Raw genomic sequence first — 21732 nt, forward strand, 5'->3', positions numbered from 1 at the left:
GTGCCTGGGTCCTGAACTTTCTCACCGCCAGGTAGTCAAGATGGGAAGACATACATCCAACACCCTCACCCTGAACACAGGATCCCCCCCAAGGCTGCGTCCTTAGCCCCCTACGGTACTCCCTGTACACACATGACTGTGTGGCCAGGTTCAGCTTCAACTCTATAATCAAGTTTGCTGATGACACTGTGGTGGTGGGCCTGATCTCCGATAACAATGAGAAGGCCTACCGGGAGGAGGTAGCTGATCTGGCACTCTGGTGTCAGGACAACAGCCTCCTCTTGAATGTCATAAAAACTAAGGAACTGATTGTGGACTTTAGAAGGGCACAACATCCGAGGACGTACATGCCACTGGAGATAAATGGGTATACTGTGGATAGGGTGAGCTGCTTTAAATACCTGGGAGTCCACATCACAGAGGATCTGACATGGACAACACACGCTGCTGCACTGGTAAGTAAGGCAAGGCAGCGCCTTCACCACCTCAGGCCGCTGAGGAAATTCAGAGTCTCTCTGAGGATCCTTTAGTGTTTCTACTCTGGGGCTGTAGAAAGCATCTTGTCCGGCAACATAACAATCTGGTTTGGGAACTGCTCTGCCCAGGACAGGAAGGCTCTGCAGAGAGTAGTGCGTTCGGCCAAACGCACTATGGGAACTACTCACGCCCCCCTGCAGGAACCATACATCAGAAGGTGCAGATCCGGAGCCAGCAACATTATGGGGGACCCCGTACCACCCCAGCAATGGTCTGTTCCAGCTGCTACAGTCAGGCAAACGCCTCCGCGGTCACGCTGTGAAAACAGAGAGGATGAGAAGGAAGTTTCTTCCCACAGGCCATCAGGACTGTAAACTCTTATCTCACCAGGGACTAATTTACTGTACTAATTTACTGTTGTGTTGTGTCTTTTAAATTTTTTATTTTTTTTTCTAACGTAAATATTGATTCTGTTCTATTCTGTTGTGTAGTTTTTGCACAATCCGCAGGCATTGCCACTTTCATTTCACTGCACACCTTGTATGTGTATGTGACAAATAAAGTTGACTTGAAGGTTAGTAAATATTTGCAGGTATGGTAAATATTCTGCTTACTATTCAATAAAATTGGTTTATTGCATGAGGTGTAGTTCCCTTTACAGATGGATTGGGTGAGACTTCCATTCAATATTTTTTTTCAGTATGCAGGGGTATAGATCCATTCATCCAACTACATTGCAGCAATGGCTTTTCAAAATCATAGGATGCAAGACACCCAATGACAAATGGGACTGAGCCCCTGAAAAGCCTGTTTGCCTTTTTTACTTTTACTTTTCATGTAAATTTGGGCATGGTTGGATAGTTAGTCTGCGTCAACAACTACATTATTGTTGTTAAAGCTAAGGGTTGATTGGAGATGGGGTTGAGTATGAATGCCATTGCAGTCTTTGGGTTGCTACTCATCTGGCATACATTGCTTCCATTTTGGCATTTTCTGCTAAAAGTTGTGCAACAGAGCTTGATCCTGACCTCGGGTGCTGTCTGTGTGGAGTTTCCCTGTTCTCCCTGTGGCCGTGTGGGTTTCCTCTAGCTGCTCCGGGCTCCCCACACATCCCAAAGAAGTGCAGGTTTGTAGGTTGATTGGTCGTTGTATGTAGGGAGCGGATGGGAGAATGGGGTAACATGGAACTAGTGTGAACAGATGATTGATTGGCAGTGTAGACTCAGTGGACCAAAGAGCCTATTTCCAAGCTGTTTCTCTGTATCTGTCTATCTCTACACAGTGGTCCTATGCCCACCCCCATCATTCATTTCAACCCAAACTGCCATGGAGTGGGATGTTAATACATTTCTCACCATCTCATTGTCAATGTGATGGTTGCTATCTCATTGGAATAAAGATCTCCATTCTCGCAGGACTAATGTCATGATCAGCTGTGAATAATGTAAAGGATACTCCCGAGAAGAGATCAGAGCAGTGACAGGTAGTTGTGAAAGGAGGATTGGATGGGTTACAGATGAAATAATGGTCATTGGATAATCACAATTGGATAATCTTCAGCCCATAAATAGTACATAAGTACTGAATGAACTGAACATTGTGAAATGTTTCTGTGGATGTGAGAAAGTCCTTGTGGGTTTGTACCAATTTAGTAATGCACAATAAAGTTTTAATAGGTGACATAACTCATGGATGGGAAAATATCCCAGAAAGCAACTGAACATTCCTCTTTATAGGTTTACTAGAAGGTGTACTGACAGAATTAAAGATTGGAAGTTACGTTCATTTAATTATAGGACAAATCCATGCACACAACACAAAATAGTGGGGACAAAGATGGTGTACAGGTAGTTGTGAAAGGAGGATTGGATGGGTTACAGATGAAATAATGGTCATTGGATAATCACACCACATTTAAAAGATTACATAATACTTCCATTTTTTAGTAGAAAAATCTTAGTTTTATCAGAAAAATATAGATTGTGGTAGAATATGGGAAGAATGATAAAACTTTAAAATCATAGTGAAACAGGCTCTTCAGCCCAACTTGTTCATGCTGACCAAGGTTCCCTACCTGTTGGTCTAATCTGCTCTGCCTTGTCATATCCCTCTAAACATTCCTTATCTATGTACATGTCCAAACATCTTTTAAATGTTTTTATTATATCTACATCAACTAATTCATTTGGCAGCTCATTCCATAAACCCACCACCCTCTGTATGGAGTAAATTTCCCTTTGGGTTCCTATTTAATCTTTCCCCTCATCTTAAATCGATGCCCTTTAATTTTTAACTTCCCTACCCTGGGGATAAAGACTCTTTCTCCCTATCTATTCCCATCATGATTTTATACGCCATTGCAAGTATCTATCAGTCTTCTGCGCTCCAAGGAATAAAGACCTAGTCTGTCCAACCACTGCCTGAACAGGTTCTCGAGTGTTGGCAACTTCCCCCTACACTCTTTACATCTTAATGGTATCTTTACTATAGTAGGGTGGCCAAAACTGAACATAATACGCTGTGTGGTCTCTAAATCAGACAATGAGGACAGATTTTATTCTAGCAACAGGAAGAACTATACAAGTTATTACTTCAAATTCTTCACCAATCTGAAGCTAAAGTTAACTGAAGCTAACCGGCTGATGACGTCACAATGCCTCTACTCCTCGCCGCCAGCTGTGCAGATTTTTTAAGGCGCAGCCTGCTGGCCACTCTTTTCCATGAGGTGCCCCCCCCCCCCAAACTCGCACTCCCAACCCCAGAGATGCCGATGAGCACCTGAGTGCGGCGGGCCTGGAGGACACCGGCGCTCACGAGCACTCACGAGCATGCCAGCTTGGTTGTGAAGAAATTTCTCCTTGGAGCCTGCGCATCGAGTGAAGTCACGTGCCTCCCCCACCCCCTCCCCCCCCCCCCTCTGCTAACCGCTCGTCTCCTGCTTTGGGATTCCCGAGAGATACTGAGTCTTTTCTCTCTCTCTCTCCCTCTCTCCCTCTCTCCTCCCCGTTCCTCCTCTGACCCCAACCCTCACACTTGTCGTGCATTCACCATTCCCCCCCCCCCCCCTTTCTGATACAGAATGGTCTGTCCTCAATAGAGGCCTCACCTTTGTTCCCCTCCACCCCCACCTCAAAGAGTTCCGTATCTGCCACGATGTAGAACTTTTCTCCTTCATCTCTGCCTCCATGCCTTTTTCAAATGGAAGGAGTTCTGAGCATCCAGTGATGACCCCTTCTCCCATCACCACTGGTCCACTTCCTCATGGACTTCCCCAGACGGCCTTCTACCCTCTTTCGACTTCTTAATCATCTCAACTTTTCCAATCCCCTCACCTACTCTAACCTCACCCCCCTCTGAAGGTACAGCCCTCCGCTCACATGCATGAACTCATGGACATCGTTAACTTCACCACCAATTTCCATCCTGCACTCAAAACACTTGGACACCTCTCTGACAAATTCTCTGACACCTCCCTCCACTTTCTTGATCTCACTGTCTCCATCACAGGAGATAGCTTATCGACTGACATCTATTACAAACCCACTCACTCTCACAACTATCTCAATTGCACTTCTTCCCACCTTACTACCTGCAAAGACTCTATCCCCTACTCCCAATTCCTCCATCTACACTGCAGCGGTGCCCAAGACTATTTTCTAAATGGGGAGAGAATCCAGAAATTGGAGGTGCAAAGAGACTTAGGTGTGCTGATGCAGGATTCCCAAAAAGCTAATGCGCAAGTCGAATTGGTAGTAAAGAAAACAAACTCAATGCCTGCATTTATTTCAAGAGGGCTTGTGTACAAAAACAGGGATGTAATGCTGAGGCTCTATAAGGCACTGGTAAGGCCGCATTTGGAATATTTTGAGCAATATTGGGCATCATAACAGAGGAAAGATGTGCTGGTTCTGAGGGTCCAGAGGAGGTCTACAAGAATATTCCCAGGAATGAGTAGGTTAACCTCTGATGAACATTTGTCAGCACTGGGCCTGTACTCGCTGGAGTTTAGAAAAATGAGGGGGGGGACCTCATTGAACTATACAGAATTGTGAAAGGCTTGGATAGAGTGGATGTGGAGAGGATGTTTCCACTAGTGGGAGAGTCTAGGACTAGAGGTCATATCCTCAGAATAAAAGAACGTTCGTTTAGGAAGGAGATGAGGAGAAATGTCTTTAGTCAGGGGGCGGTGAATCTTTGGAATTCTTTGCCACAGAGGGCTGTGGAGGCCAAGTCAGTGGATATTCTTAAGGCAGAGATAGATAGATCTTTGATTAGTACAGGTGTCCCAGGATATGGGGAGAAGCAGGAGAATGGGGTTAGGAGGGAGAGATAGATCAGCCATGATTGAATGGCAGAGTAGACTTGATGGGCTGAATTGGCCCAATTCTACTCCTATCATTTCTGACCTTATCAAAGGATTTCTGAAAATCCAGGTAAAAAACATCTACTGCCTTTCCTTTTCTGTCCTGCTGTTTACCTCTTCAAAGAATTCCAGCAAGTTTTTCAGGCACGACCACAAAGCCATGCTGACTTTGGCCTATTTTATCTTGAACTTCTAAGTACTCCGTAACCTCATCGTTTATAATGGACTCTTACCAACCACCGTAGTCAGACTAACTAGCCTATTGTTCCCCCTATTCTGCTTTGCTCCCTTCTTGTGCAGCGGGGTAATATTCACAATTTTTCAATCATCTGGAACCACTCCTAACTCTAGTGATTCCACACAATCTATAAATCCACCTCGTTCAGAACACTGGGACGCAGTCCATCTGACCCAGGTGACAGCCACCTTCAGCCCTTACAGCTTCCCAAGCACTTTCTCCCTCGTAATAGCCACTCCACTAACTTCCACTTGAATTATCGGGCACGTTGCTGGTGAAAGATCAGCTAGCATTGGGGAAATGGTTGATTTTAATTATAAAATGAAATAATTTATTTACATAGTGGTTATTCCAATCATGAACAGATGTGTCTATGAAACATAATACATAGGTGAAGACAAAAGAAAGATTTCAGAATATACCAATGCTCCTAATGGGTTAAGGTGATGGAAGCTGGCTGAAAGATAAAACAAATATGACTATCTCAACTTTTATTTTTGCTTTTTGTGCAGCAGCCTATCTTGGACACAAGTGCCAAGATATATGAGGATATTTGCAAAGTTTTACTGAGTTGTGATTCACTGAGTCTCGCCCTTCCCCAGACTCTTTCATGAATTCTGAACACTACATTTTCCTAAATTTTCAAAAGAATGTTTGGTGCTTCTGCCTTCATGTCAATAACCTAAAAGCTCTTCACAACCCAACTCCTTATGCCCCTGTCCCGCTTAGGAAACCTGAACGGAAACCTCTGGAGTCTTTGCGCCCCATCCAAGGTTTCCGTACGGTTCCCGGAGGTTGCAGGTGGTTGCCGGAGGTTGCAGGTAGTGGAAGCAGGTAGGGAGACTGACAAAAACCTCCGGGAACCGCACGGAAACCTTGGGTGGCGCGCAAAGTCTCCAGAGGTTTCCGTTCAGGTTTCCTAAGTGGGACGGGCATTACTTTTTCTCCTTCTCTGCGTCCCCATACCAACGTTCTCATCACCTTGCTCCTCCGAATGCTTTAATTATTTTCTATAGAAAAGTAATCTAAATGTAATTGCATTCTGCAGTTGAAGAGGAGAAATGTAATAAATGGCTACTGCACAGTCCTTATTACAATTAACACAGCAGAGCTTCAACATAATACTGTTTTCATGAAGTGGGTAAATAATTGTAGTAACCAACTGAAACAAACAGATATTTGAACGCCGCAATCTAAAATGTAAAAATATATAAAGTATATGGTGATATATTTACAAGACTCGATCAAATGCTTATTTTCTCAAAGCAAACCCTTAAAATTAAGAATAAAACAAGAATAACTTGACTCCTTGTATAACATTGATATTAATCTCAATTCTCACCTAAATGGGAAATGACAGAACTTCACAAGTCCAAAACAGAAAGTGCTGGAGGAACTCAGCAGGTCAGGCAGCATCTGTGGAGGAAATGGACAGGCGACGTTTCGGGTCGGGACCCTTCATCAGACTTATGTATTGTCAGGGATTTACTTCAGCCCATAAATAGTACATAAGTACAGGGGGCGCTGACCTGTGCGCGGCTGCCCAGCCTGCAGCTGTCTGTCTTTTCATCTTTTTTTTATTTTTAGTTAGTTAAAGTGTTTTTGTTTCTGGAGTTCTAGACTTTTTTATGTGGGGGGTGGGGGGGGGGAAGGGGGAAACTACCTTTCAGGGTCCCTACCTGGTCGGAGAGGCAGCTTTTCTCCGGGCTGCAGCTTCGACCCGTCCTCGCGGCCTACCAGCGGGCCTGGAGCGGCGTTTCCTGTCGGGCACTGCCCAGAACCACGGCTTCGGCAGCGGCACAGCGCTGGAGCGCTATCGCGGAGCGGGCGATGCCTTGCCTGGGTCGCCGCGCTGGAGCTCCGGTGAGCTGAAGACCGCCGAGTAAAACATCGCGGAGCTGCGGGGTTTGAGGAGCGGCCAGCTGCGGGCGGCGGCGCTGACTTTACACCGGGAGCCTGGGATCTCGCGACGAGATCGCCAGTTGTGGAGCTCCAACCGGCGCGGCCTTGTTGGCTTCGGAAGCCGCGGCCTCCAGTACGGAAGCGGCCGTTCCAGGTGTCCCAGGCCGCTGCGAGGATTCTCCCGACGCCGGAGCAACATCACCCGGCGAGAACGGCCAGGAACATCGGGCCTCCGTAGAGGCAACTGTGGAGGCCTCAATTGGCTCGACTATGGGTGAACTGGGGTTGGGGACTGGACATTATGCCTTCCCTCATGGTGGGAGCCATTGTGGGGGGATGTTCTTTATGTTTAAAACTCTTATTAATGTTATGTCTGTATTCCTTCTTCATGTGCTGCATTGGCAAGAAGCATTTCACTACACCTAGGTGTATGTGACTAATAAATAACCTTTGAACTTTGAACTTTTTAAGTACTGAATGAACTGAACATTGTGAAATGTTTCTGTGGATGTGAGAAAGCCCTTGTGGGTTTGTACCAATTTAGTAATGCCTAATAAAGTTTTAATAGGTGACATAAGTCATGGATGGGAAAATATCCCAGAAAGCAACTGAAAATTCCTCTTTATAGGTTTGCTAGAAGGTGTACTCACAGAATTAAAGATTGGAAGTTACGTTCATTTAATTATAAGGCAAATCCATGCACACAACACAAAATAGTGGTGACAAAGATGGGTGTACAGAGTTTCCTCCTCTAAAAATGGACTTAATAAATGAGGTTGGTTACAGAGGCAAGTCAATTTCTGTGTTGCACTTTTAATATATTTTCTTGGCTGTAAAGTGCTCTGTGGCACAAAGGGTAATATAAAATGCAAATTCTGTTCAGAATTCAGAAAGGGACATTTGGGAGACCACATGCCAATTTTCAGTGGGGGGGGGAAGCAGTGTAGAGAGTTAATAATTGCAAATTCATGGGCCCAGCACATCGATAATAATCAAGGAGAAGCACAACGCACCTCCCTAGAAGTTAAGGAGATTCAGCATGTCTTTTTCACAGGGCTAGATGGTCTAAAGCTAAAGGGCGTAGATTGAAGGTGAGAAGGGAAACATTTAAAGGGAACCTGAAGGGTAACGTTTTCACACAAGTGGTGGTTATGTGGAATGAGCTGCCAGAGAAAGCTGTGGAGATGGGTACACTTAAAATAATTAAAATGCATTTTGACAGACATGTGGTTAGGAAATTTAGAGGGACATAGGCTAAACACAGGAAAATTAGACTAATTCAGGTGAGTATCTTGGTCGACATGGATGGATTGGACCACGGGGCTTCTTTCCATGCTGTATAACTCTATGACTCTAATAGCAATACAGAGATTTCTCAATGTAGGGACAGCCAGAAATGTGCAGAATAAATTCTTACCGAAACTAAATTATCTCTGGTCATCAATGCTCTTCCTGACTGACACAATCTCATGTTGAAGAGTAGAAAGATTGAATGGGTCCTCCTATTTTATGAGAGGGTGGGGAGGAGAAGGAAATGAGATTTAAAAAAAAGAAAGATAATACTCTTTCCATGCTAGTACATCCCCAAGGTTTTCGAAAGCTTTAGTTCAATATCTACCTGGATATTTGGCGTCACACCTTAACCCATCATTATATTACTAAAACTCTGTGTGTGTGTGTGTGCGTGTGTGCGTGTGTGCGTGTGCGCGCGCGTGTATGTGTCAGTTATCTTGGCACAATCTGGTTGATTCCAATTTTTTTCCAAACGCTAGGCCCCAGCCTTCCCATTTTCACACCTTCTACTCACTCTTTTCCCCGTGGAGGCGATAAACATCTACCCGTCGCATTCCCATCTATATTTCAAAACTTTTTAATCGTTTAAAGTTTTAAAAACAGCCCGAAAACTCACCCATTTCGGGAAAATAAAACCCGAGTTAATTCACAATGCACTCGCGAGGCACGACGGGACACTCCGGCGTTCGCGTGGCTGTGGCTGCCGGCGCCCAATGGGCAGGGTGCTGCTGGAGTGAGGGCCGAGCCCGGGGCTTGGGATGGGGCTGTGACCGGGGCCAAAAAATAAGCTGCCGCTGGAACCAAGGACGAGCCTGGGTCCGTGGTCTGTGACGAGCCCGGAGATGAAGTCGTAGCCTGCACTATAGCCCAGGCGGCAGCCGAGCTGACAGCCGGACCGGGCCGAGTACGAGAACCAGGTCCGAGTTCCAGGCCCTGGCGCTACTCTACGACCTGGGTAGGTCCTGGGGCAGAGAATGGGAGTGAGGGAAGGAGGATGAGGGAAATGAGGAGGAGGGAGTTGGGTGGTAGAGGGAGATGGGGGGGGGGTGGGGGTTGTGGAGGAGGGAGATGGGGAGGGGTGGAGGAGGAAGATGCCCCCTCCCTATCTACCCTCGGTATCCTATCTAGACCAACGGGTCTGCACTTGGTCTATTCCTTCTAAAGTGCTTCCTCCAATTATAAAAAAAGTGCATGAGCAGTAAAGGAAACGGAGAAATCCCTTCAGTCACTCTCATGAGTCAAACCCATCAAAGGCATATTAGGAAACATTCATTTCTCACCATCAGTCAAACTTCAAAATATGTCTAGTAATTACACAGAAACACTAATTGAAAATCAGATCAGTATAGATTTAGCTTTTCACGTCACTTGTTAAGTCTTGCGTGATTAATCGTCTCCAGAGGAGATTAAAATAAAAAAACTGCAGACGCTAGAACTCTGAACAAAGTAATATTTATAATATAAGACCCTTCATCAGAAAGGCGGTCATGGTGGTACAGCGGTAGTTGCTGCCTTACAGCGAATGCAGCGCCGGAGACCCGGGTTCGATCCCGACTACGGGTGCTGTCTGTATGTAGTTAGTATGTTCTCCCCGTGACCTGCGTGAGTTTTCTCCAAGAACTTCGGTTTCCTCCCACACTGTTCGTATTGGTGGAAATGTGTCAGCCTCGATAACAATCAGCACGGGAGCACCTCAAGGCTGCGTGCTCAGCCCCCTGCTGTACATACTCTATACTCATGGCTGCGTAGCCAGTCACAGTGCGAACTCCATCATCAAGTTCGCTGACGACACCACTGTTGTGGGACGTATCACTGATGGGGATGAGGCAGAGTATAGAAGAGAGATCGAGCAACTGTCCATATGGTGCCAGCGCAATAACCTGGCCCTCAACACCAGCAAAACTAAGGAACTGATTGTGGACTTTGGAAGGAGTAGGAGGGGGACCCACAGCCCCATTTATATCAACGGGTCGATGGTTGAAAGGGTCAAGAGCTTCAAATTCCTAGGCGTGCACATCTCTGAAGATCTTTCCTGGTCCGAGAACACTAATGCAATTATCAAGAAAGCTCATCGACGCCTCTACTTCCTGAGAAGATTACGGTGAGTCGGTTTGTCAAGGAGGACTCTCTCTAACTTCTACAGGTGCACAGTAGAGAGCATACTGTCCGGTTGCATCGTGGCTTGGTTTGGCAATTTGAGCGCCCTGGAGAGGAAAAGACTACAAAAAGTAGTAAACACTGACCAGTCCATCATCGGCTCTGTCCTTCCTTCCATCGAGGGGATTTATCGCAGTCGCTGCCTCAAAAAGGCTGGCAGTATCATTAAAGACCCACACCATCCTGGCCACACACTCATCTCCCTGCTACCTTCAGGTAGAAGGTACAGGAGCCTGAAGACTGCAACAACCAGGTTCAGGAATAGCTACTTCCCCACAGCCATCAGACTATTAAACCTGGCTCGGACAAAACTGATTATTAATAACCCATTATCTGTTATTTGCACTTTATCAGTTTATTTATTCATGTGTGTATATATTTATATCATGGTATATGGACACACTGATCTCATCCGCAAACTTGGAGATGTTGCATTCAATTCCCTCGTCAAAATCATTAATATATATTGTAAATAGCTGGGGTCCCAGCACTGAGCCTTGCGGTACCCCACTAGTCACTACCTGCCATTCTGAAAAGGACCCGTTTACTCCTACTCTTTGCTTCCTGTCTCCCAGCCAGGTCTCTATCCACATCAATATTGAACCCCCAATACCATGTTCAGCACAAACTTTGTGCTGCGCATTTGTATGCTCGAGGGACCCTATGTCTTCTATGGCCAAACCAATTTTGAATCCAATCTGTCAAGTCTCCATGTATTGCATGCGCCTTAAGGCTGTGTCATTGAGTTAAATGACATGGAAGCAGGCCCTTCTACACAACTCGTCCATGCTTACCAAGTATTCACCCAAGCTACTTCCATTTACCTGTGTTGGCTCATATCTCTAAACTTTTCCTCTCCATGAAACTCTCCGAATGTCTTTTAAACATTGTAATTCAAAATCTACCATTGGCAGTTCATTCCATACATCCACCATCACTGTGCTAAAAACCTGCCACTCGGGTCTTCTTTGCTCCTTCCCCTCTCATCTTAACTCGATTCCCTCTACTTTTGTAATTATGAGAAAAAGGTTCTATCTACCATATCTGTGTAAAAAGGTCCCCCCCCCCCCTTCCAACCACCCCCCTCCCCCACCCCACAGACCTCCACAGCTGATGCCAGAAGAATTATCTCTATAATAATCTCCAAACACCTGTCCGACAGATCAGAAACACTCTTCAGGTGTGGATTTGTCAATGACCACTGTCCGTAGAAGACTTCATGAACAGAAATACAGAGGCTACACTGCAAGATGCAAACCACTGGTTAGCTGCAAAAATAGGATGGCCGGGTTACAGTTTGCCAAGAAGTACATAAAAGAGCAACCACGGTTCTGGAAAAAGGTCTTGTGGACAGATGAGACAAATATTAACTTATATCAGAGTGATGGCAAGAGCAAAGTATGGAGGAGAGAAGGAACTGCCCAAGATCCAAAGCATATCATCTCATCTGTGAAACATGGTGGTGGGGGTGTTATGGCCTGGGCATGTATGGCTGCTGAAGGTACTGGCTCACTTATCTTCATTGATGATACAACTGCTGATGGTAGTAGCATAATGAATTCTGAAGTGTATAGACACATCCTATCTGCTCAAGATCAAACAAATGCCTCAAAACGCATTGGTCAGTGGTTCATTCTACAGCAAGACAATGATCCCAAACATACAGTTAAAAGGAGTTGAAAGGAGTTTTTCAAAGCTAAAAAATGATCCATTCTTGAGTGGTGAAGTCAATCACCCGATCTGAACCCAATTGACCATGCCTTTTACATGCTGAAGAGAAAACTGAAGGGGACTAGCCCCTAAAACAAGCATAAGCTAAAGATGGCTGCAATACAGGCCTGGCAGAGCATCACCAGAGAAGACACCCAGCAACTGGTGATGTCCATGAATCGCAGACTTCAAACAGTCATTGCATGCAAAGGATATGCAACAAAATACTAAACATGACTACTTTCATTTACATGACATTGCTGTAATTTCTACAAGGTGAATCCAAAATGTATAAAGATTGCCTTTATTAAAATCTGACAATGTGCACTTTAACCACGTTATTTTTTCTATTACAAATCTCAAATTGTGTAGTACAGAGGCAAATAAATAAATGATGGGTCTTTGTCCAAAACATTATGGAGGGCACAGTATGTCTCATAATTTTATATATTTCTCTCATGTCTCCCCGCAACCTCCAGTGTTCCAGAGAAAACAAAACCTCCTCTGCACCCTTTCCAAAGCCTCCACATCCATCCTGTAATGGGGCAACCACAACTGCATGCAATACTCCACATGTGGCCTTAACAAAATTCTACAAAGCTGCCTGACTCTTATACTCAATGCCCTAACCAATGAAAACATGGATACCTAATGCCTTCTTTACCACTCTATATACTTATGTTGCCACTTTTATGAAGTTATGAACTTGCACGCCAAGATCCCTCTGTACATCAAGGCTGTTATGAGTCATACCATTAATTGTATATTTTCCCCTTACATTCCTCCTCCCAAAGTGCAACACCTCACACTTGCTTGGATTAAACTCCATCTGCCATTTCTCTACCCATTCCTATAGCTAATCTATCTTCTGTTGTATAATTTGATAGCCTTCCTCACATCCTTGGTGTCATCTACAAACTTGCGAATTAACACATCTACCTTTATGTCCAAGAAAGAACTGCAGATGCTGGAGAAACTCAGCGGGTGAGGCAGCATTTCTTGGAGTGAAGGAAAAGGTCTGAGAAGGGTCTCGACCTGAAACGTCACCTATTCCTTCGCTCCATAGATGCTGCCTCACCCGCTGAGTTTCTCCAGCATTTTTGTCTACCTACCTTTATGTCCAAGTCATTAATATATATCACAAACAATAGAAGTCTCAACGCAGATCTCTGTGGAACTCCACTGATCACAGACTCCAACCTGAATATTGTCCTTGCATCAACGCTCTGTCTTCTATCAGAAAGCTAGTTCTAAATCCATACCACCAAGTCACTGTTAATACCGTGGTTCTTAATAAAACTGTGATTTTCCTTAATCCGACTCGCAAAGGCCCTTTTGTGGTCCCTTTTTGGCCCTGCTAATTGCCTGCTTGAGTTCATTTCTTATTTCTTTATATTCCTCAAAGGCCCTGGCTGATTACATCCTCTTAAACCTTGCATGAACTTCCTTTCTCTTTTTGACCAAATATATAACCTCTTTGGTCATCCAAGGTTCCCTTACTTGCCATCCTTATGCTGGTCCTGAACTTCGATCAACTGGCCTTTCAATGTCTCTGACATCATCACGCAATAATAACTGCAGTGTACTCTCCTGAGCTCCTGCTTAATAATATTGTAATTTGCCTCACTCTAATTTAGTACCTTTCCACAAGGCCCGGCCTTCGCCCTATTCAAAACAGTCAACATTTATGAAGTTGTGATCACTATCTCAAAAATGCTCTTTCCACAGAAACACCAGTCACCTGACCAGGCTCATTTCCCAACACAGGGTGCAGTACATTCCCTTCTCTGGTCGAACTATTCACAAATAACAAATTCCACCCCATCTAAGCCTTTGACACTGTAGATGCTGCCTCATATGTGTAAGTACAGTAAGGTATAATAAAAAATCTTGCTTGCAGCAGCATCACAGGCACATAGACTCAGACAGCACACAAAAACATAAATTAGGCATCAATTCTATAATGAAAAGAAAGACTGTGCAGACGGTATTTTAAGGATGCTTGTCAGACAATTATCTTGTCAGACAAGTTCCAGTCAATATTGGGAAAGTTAAAGTCAGCCACTAAGACGACCCTGTTGCTTTGGCATCTTTCTGTTATTTGTCTACAAATGTGTTCCTTTATCTCCTGCTTGCTTTTGGGGGCCTATAGTACAATCCCAGTACAGTGCTTGCCCCTTTCTTATTTTAAAGTTCCACCCATATCGCCCCAGTGGACAAACCCTCCAGGATGTCCTCTCTGATTAGTAGCACAACTATTTTCCAACCCTCTCTACCATGTCTAAAAGATCAAAATCCTAGAACATTGATCTGCCAGTCATGTCCCTCTCGCAACCACGTTTCCCTGATGGCCACAGCATAATAGTCCCAAACATTGATTCAGCATCTAAATTCATCTGCTTTCCCCACAAAGTTCCTTGCTTTGAAATAAACACAGTTCAGCCCATCAGTATATTCCATATCCCTTCACCTCTCCCAGCCTTTCCTATTTAGTGGAAGAAAAGTAGAATGTTATTGAGAAGTGGTGTATTGGTGCATTACAATCAACATTCTGATAATAAACCTTATACTATCTCCTTTAATCTAAAAATGCCTGCTCTGCAAATCATTGGCTTGGGCATCATGTGCAAAATAATTAGAATTTGTACGTACAGGCCCTTAAACAATGTGGTAATCTAACTAAAATTGAGCAAGAAAGCACTATTCATACCTTGCTTTTTCCAAGATACTGTACAGATGAGACTTGCGGTAGAGTTCCAGTTTCAGGCACTGATACTGTTGGAAAAACTGGCTTTAAAGTTCGACTGTGGTAACCAGCACGCTTTGTTGTTCCTGGCACATTCAGCTTTGGCAGCTCCACGGGAATTTGACGCCGTATAGGGATACCCTGTGGAGAATTTATATGAAATAAATTTTGGATGCTTAAAGGCTTCTTTTGCAATACTCTTCATACAAAAATCTGTTTTGGATTTGGTTTGGCATACTAATATAAAAATAGTATCTAAATGAATGACGGGTTATAATTAAATGTAATCTTTATTGATGGTATTTAAGGTAAATAATGAAACACAAAATTATTTATTTTGCTCCAAGATACTAATAGAAATGAAATTTAATCTTTAAAGAACAAAGGCTTACTAATTAAGTGAAAAAAACCCAGTTGCTTAAACTCTAGAAAATTAAGAATATAGGAAACAACATGAATGCAAAATGTACCCAAAAAGCCTCCTATTATGAATTTTATAATCATTATTTGAGCTGAAGGCTCACATTTAGACTATACACTACAAAAATTAACTATTACACCCATTGTGATCCATCCAGTGAAGAAATCTCTAAAGATTTTGGTGAAGAAACAGCTTCTCAGTAGTTCCTTGCTACTGATTGCTTAACGTTCAAGGCTAGGGTATTACAGTGCCCTCATAATGTTTGGGGCAAAGAGCCATTGTTTATTTATTTATTTGTCTCTGCATTCCACAATTTGAGATTTGTAATTTTAAAAAATCACGAGGTTAAAGTGCACATTGTCAGATTTTAGTAAAGGGTATTTTTATACATTTTGGTTTCACCATGTAGAAATTACAGCCGTGTTTATGCATAGTCCCCCCATTTCAGGGCACCATAATGTTTGGGACACATGGCTTCACAGGCGTTTGTAATTTCTCAGGAGTGTTTAATTGCCTCCTTAATGCTGGTATAAGAGAGCTCTCAGCACCTAGTCTTTCCTCCAGTCTTTAAAAGTCAAATTAAAAGTCAAACAAGCCATTAGGAGACTGAGAAACAAGAATAAAACTGTTAGAGACATCAGCCAAACCTCAGGCTTACCAAAATCAACTGTTTGGAACATCATTAAGAAGAAAGAGAGCACTGGTGAGTTTACTAATCGCAGAGACAGGCAGGCCAAGTAAGACCTCCACAGCTGATGACAGAAGAATTCTCTCTATAATAATGGAAAACCTACAAACACCTGTCCGACAGAACAGAAACACTCTTCAGGAGTCAGGTTTGGATTTGTCAATGACCACTGTCTGCAGAAGACTTCATGAACAGAAATACAGAGGCTACACTGCAAGATGCAAACCACTGTAAGCCGCATAAATAGGACTAGACTAAGTGGGACCTGTTGGGTCCCTTTGTCACACGGGAGGCCTGGTCCCCCAACGCAATATGCCACCACTAAGCCATAGCCCCCAACTGCGCATGATCGGCTCACGGTCCCGCACTAACGGCAGAAGTTAAGTTAGAGTTAATACCTTTGCATTTAATATTTCCATTACCTCGCCATCCCTCTTCCTACTCCTACCCTCCTCCATCTCCCTCATCCTCCAGCACTCCGTCCTCCTCCTCTTGACTCTCCCACTTTTTCCCCTGTCCTCCCCCACTCCCTCCCTCACCTCTCCCTTCCTCTCCTTGCCCCTACCCTCAGTCACTGCTTTGGGCTTTGCTGCTTTCCGTTTGGCCACATCGCCACGCCACTTCTGGTCCCTCCAAAATTGTGTCCGGTTGGAGACCTCCGCCGGTCTCCCTCAGCTCCAGTAAAGACACGATGGGGTAGGAAGGGGCGGACCGTCCCGGGAAGTGACAGAAGAGACTAATCCGCGCGGTGCTGACTGGCAGGAGGGGAGATCGATCTGTGCACGTTCGGTTTATACAATTTTTAAACCTCGCTAACGTTTACAACAAACCACCGATCTGAACGAAACCTTTTGCACTCGCAGCACAGGAGAACGGTGAGTGAGCTGGCGAAACATCGTAGCGCTATCGTGTACAGTTTTTGCGCAACTAGAAAAACTGCACAAACCGGAAGAGCACAAGATCAGAGCTTTAGTTATGTACTAGACTAAGTGTGACCCGTTGGGTCCCATTCTCACACGGGAGGGCTGGTCCCCCAACGCAATATTCCACCTCTCCACCAATTCCAATATTGGTGGCCAGTGAGGGGGGGGGGGGGCTTTTTGGAGCACGAGTATGGGTGTTGTGGGCCGAAGGGACCGGTTTCCAGGGGGCTAGTGCGGACATTGTGGGCCGAATAGATTATTGGACTCACAGTTCAGTCACTCACGGCTGGTGGACTCACAGTTCACTCACTCACGGCTGGTGGACTCACAGTTCAGTCACTCACGACTGGTGGACTCAAAGTTCAGTCACTCACAGCTGGTGGACTCACAGTTCAGTCACTCACGGCTGGTTGACTCACAGCTGGTGGACACAGTTGACTCACTCACGGCTGGTGGGCTCACGGTTCACTCACTCATGGCTGGTGGACCCACACAGTTCACTCACTCACGGCTGCTGGACTCACAGTTCAGTCACTCACGGCTGGTGGACTCACAGTTCACTCACTCATAGCTGGTTGACACAGTTCACTCACTTACGGCTGGTTGACTCACACAGCTGGTGGACTCACAGTTGAATCACTCACGCTGGAGGACTTACAGTTCACTAACTCACGGCTGGTGGATTCACAGTTCACTCACTCACGGCTGGTGGACTCACAGTTCACTCACAAACGGCTGGTGGACTCATAGTTGACTCACGGCTGGTGGGCTGGCAGTTCACTTACTCACGGCTGGTGGGCTGGCAGTTCACTCACACGGCTGGTGGGCTGGCAGTTCACTCACTCACGGCTTGTGGGCTGGCAGTTCACTCACTCACGGCTGGTGGGCTGGCAGTTCACTCACTCACAGCTGGTGGGCTGGCAGTTCACTCACGTCTGGTGAGCTGGCAGTTCACTCACTCACGTCTGGTGGGTTGGCAGTTCACTCACTCACGGCTGGTGGGCTCACACACACACCCTCCATCACACACACACACACACACCCAAACACACACCACCTCCATCTCACTCACACACTCCATCACACTCGCACACATGCACATACACACACACCCACACACTCCCTCCATCTGAGACACACATGCACGCACACATACACACACCATCCATCTCTCTCACACACTCACACCCTCCATCACTCACACTCCATCACTCACACTGACACACACACACACCCTCCATCTCTCACACACACTCACACTCTCCATCACTCACACGCTCCATCACTCACACACATACTCACACACACTTACACTCACACACACTTACTCATACACACACACACTTACACATATACTCACACACACTCACACACACACAAGGGACATATATATGACAGTAAAACTCTCTTCAATCAACTCATGCGGCCTCTGGACTGAGCGGGACCTCCGGAGTGAGCGGGACTTCCGGACTGAGCGCGACCTCTGGACTGAGCGCGACCTCTGGACTCAGCCACGGCGTAGACTCACAGTTCATTCAGCACGGACGGCGTACTCATAGTTCATTCAGCACGGCGTAGACGCACAGTTCAGTCACTCACGGCATAGACTCACTGTTCATTCAGCACGGCGTAGACTCACAGTTCAGTCAGCACGGACGGCATAGACCCACTGTTCAGTCACTCAAGGCGTAGACTCACAGTTCAGTCAACACGGATGGCGTAGACTCACAGTTCTGGACTCAACTCTCATTCACGGCTTCCAGGCTGACTGACTCACGACCGGCCTCCGGGGCTTTAATCTCCTGGCCCCCGGAGGGGGCGTTACCTTCATCATGGTAACTGACAGGCGAGCAGACCAATATGCTGATCTCACGTTTTTAAAATCTTCATAACTTTTCTATTTCACCGATTGGAACACATCTTGGGGCGCTTGGAGCGGAGGAGAATGGTGAGTTAGATGGCGAAAAAATCATAGCGATATAGGGTAGCGTTTTTGCTAAAATATATATACAGCGTGGACCGGAAGTGGTCAAGATGAGAGTTTTAGTAATAGTATAGATAGATCGATAGATGGCCAGGTTACAGTTTGTTAAGAAGTACTTAAAAGAGCAACCAGCAACCTTTCTGGAAAAAGGTCTTGTGGACAGATGAGATGAAAATTAACTTATATCAGAGTGATGACAAGAGCAAAATATGAAGGAGAAGGAACTGTCCAAGATGCAATGCATACCACCTCATTTGTGAAACACGGTGGTGGGTGTGTTATGACTGGGCATGTATGGCTGTTGAAGGTATTGGCTCACTTATCTTCATTGATGATACAACTGCTGATGGTAGTAGCATAATGAATTTTGAAGTGTATAGACACATCCTATCTGCTCAAGTTCAAACAAATACCTCAAAACTCAATGGCCGGCAGTTCATTCTACAGCAAGACAATGATCCCAAACATGCTGCTAAAGCAACAAAGGAGTTTTACAAAGCTAAAAAATGGTCAATTCTTGAGTGGCCAAGTCAATCACCTGATCTGAACCCAATTGAGCAGGTTGAAGAGAAAACTGAAGGCGACTAGCCCCCAAAACCAGCATAAGCTAAAGATGGTTGCAATACCAGCCTGGCAGAACATCACCAGAGAAGACACTCAGCAACTGGTGATGTCCATGAATCGTAGACTTCAAGCAGTCATTGCATGGAAAGGATATGCAACAAAATACTAAACATGACTACTTTCATTTACATGACATTGCTGTGTCCCAAACTTTATGGTGCCCTGAAATGGGGGGACTATGTATAAACACTGCTGTAATTTCTACATGGTGAAACCAAAATGTGTAAAAATTGCCTTTATTAAAATCTGACAATGTGCACTTTAACCACATGTGATTTTTTAATTACAAATCTCAAAATGTGGAGTACAGTGGCAAATAAATAAATGATGGGTCTTTGTCCCAAACATTATGGAGGGCACTGTATGTGTTTGATTTAAAGTGCTTTTGATTGTGTGCAAGCCAAGTAGTGGGAGTTGCATGCACTGCTGGCTACATGTTTAAGTTTGCATGAAAGTGATCACTTTATTCATGGACAGAGGCGGTGTTGCAAAGGCTTGCAACATCATGTAACTTGAGCTGAACGTAGACCCCATTCAAGCTCTCAGCAAACATGATTTATTCAGCTGGACATATTGTTTGTCTTGGTTCCTGTTTGCATATTTTGTGTCCAGATGACACAAATCTGCATCCAGTTGAGACCTGATCTAAGACCTAGCTAAAGTCCATGCAGACAATGTTAACTGCCCTTCCCTCGTCAATCCTCTTGATCACCTCTTCAAAAAAAACAATCAAATTCTGTGACAATTTCTCATGCCAAATGCCATGCTAACTATCCTTAGTCAGTCTTTGTCTTTCCAAATGCAGATAGATTTGTAATCTCAAAAATCCTCTCCAGTAATGTTCTCTTGATTTTTATTAGGGTAACGGGCCTATAGTTTCTGGCATGTTTTTGTATCACATCTTAAATGCCCGCGGTCTCTGGTAAGAAGAGGCCGATTTGGGAGGTCCATGCTGCGGAGAGAATTTCAACCGCCCCGACGCGGGAGTCTCGACGGGGGCTTCAATCGTCGACTGCGGGGGCTTTGATCGCACCGACTGCGGATGGTTTGACTGCCTTGACCGTGAGAGAACAAGAGGAAGAAGATTGGCCTTTATTGCCTTCCATCACAGTGAACCCACGGCGGTGAATGTTTATGTTAACTTTTATGTGGTTGTGTGTCTTGTTGCTTTACACTTAGTATGGCTGTATGGTAACGAAAATTTCACTGTACCGTAATTGGTACATGTGACAATAAACTGACCTTGAAACCTTAAACCTTGAAATGAAGACACATCATTAGCCACCATGTAGAATGTGAATGAATGTGCCACTTCTAAGCTGATGCAGTCCTTAAACTATTTGTTGTATTGAATTTAAGAGTGAAGCAATGCTCTTACTACTCTCTTCTATGTTAGCCTTCAGCCATGTTTCCTTTCCATCATCAGCAGGCTACTTTTGTGGCTGCATACATTTTCTAGAACATTAGTCAGTAAAGGGCCTGTCCTACTTAGGCAAATTTTTAGGCGACTGTCATAGTCGTAAGCAGGTCGTCGAAAAACCGGCGACTGAACCCCCCTACGACAATGTCTACGACAAGCTACAACAACCTACCACCTAGTCGACATCAAGCTACGCCAAGTTACCGACAACCGGTGACCCAATCGTTGTGACTTAGGACGTCCACCTACGGACACACCTACGACAACCTACGACCATACAGATGACAACCTACGACAACCAAAGTCAACCTACGTCCAACCACAACAAGCTACGACAAGCTACGAACCTGTCCGCGATAACTGAAGACAATTCACGTAATTTTGGCCTCCAAAACAATGGAATCACCCAGTTTCCCTGTAAAAGGGGTTGTAGGTAGAGTTTCCAATCATTCTGCATCATGACTACCATGGAGCAACATTAGAGGGCATTGCTCTCACAAGAAGAAGCCCTGCTGCTTGCAGCAGCCCTCATGCTTAAAGATCAACAAGACAGAAGGACAAGGAGAATGAGAAAGAAGAAGCCCAAGTAGAGGTCTGTGTGGTTGAAGCCCTAATCCCTGAAGAGACCCAGGTTGGGCCAGTATGACAACCTGACTGAACTCCAGCAAGAAGATGAGGCTGCCTTCAGAAAGTTCATTAGGCTCCCCCCCCCCCGCCCGCCCCCCCCCCCCCTCCCGAGCTGTTTCAGGAGCTGAAGACACGGGTGGGCCCTCTCCTGGAGAAAAA

At 45.1% G+C, this 21732-nt stretch overlaps 1 protein-coding gene across 3 annotated transcripts in view; it reads right to left on the reverse strand.

The window, feature by feature from the left end:
• mok (MOK protein kinase) overlaps nt 1–21732 on the reverse strand; it is a 103720-nt gene that overhangs the window by 17281 nt on the left and 64707 nt on the right. For 2 of the 3 annotated variants that reach the window (XM_033026535.1, XM_033026536.1), the window contains exon 11: nt 14851–15027. In XM_033026535.1, the coding sequence (XP_032882426.1) occupies nt 14851–15027 (177 nt within the window). Of the gene's footprint in view, nt 1–8397; nt 8483–14850; nt 15028–21732 lie in introns of all 3 variants that reach the window. The other variant, XM_033026534.1, reaches the window with a different exon arrangement.

Source organism: Amblyraja radiata, chromosome 9, assembly GCF_010909765.2.
Source record: "Amblyraja radiata isolate CabotCenter1 chromosome 9, sAmbRad1.1.pri, whole genome shotgun sequence".
NCBI lineage: Eukaryota > Metazoa > Chordata > Chondrichthyes > Rajiformes > Rajidae > Amblyraja > Amblyraja radiata.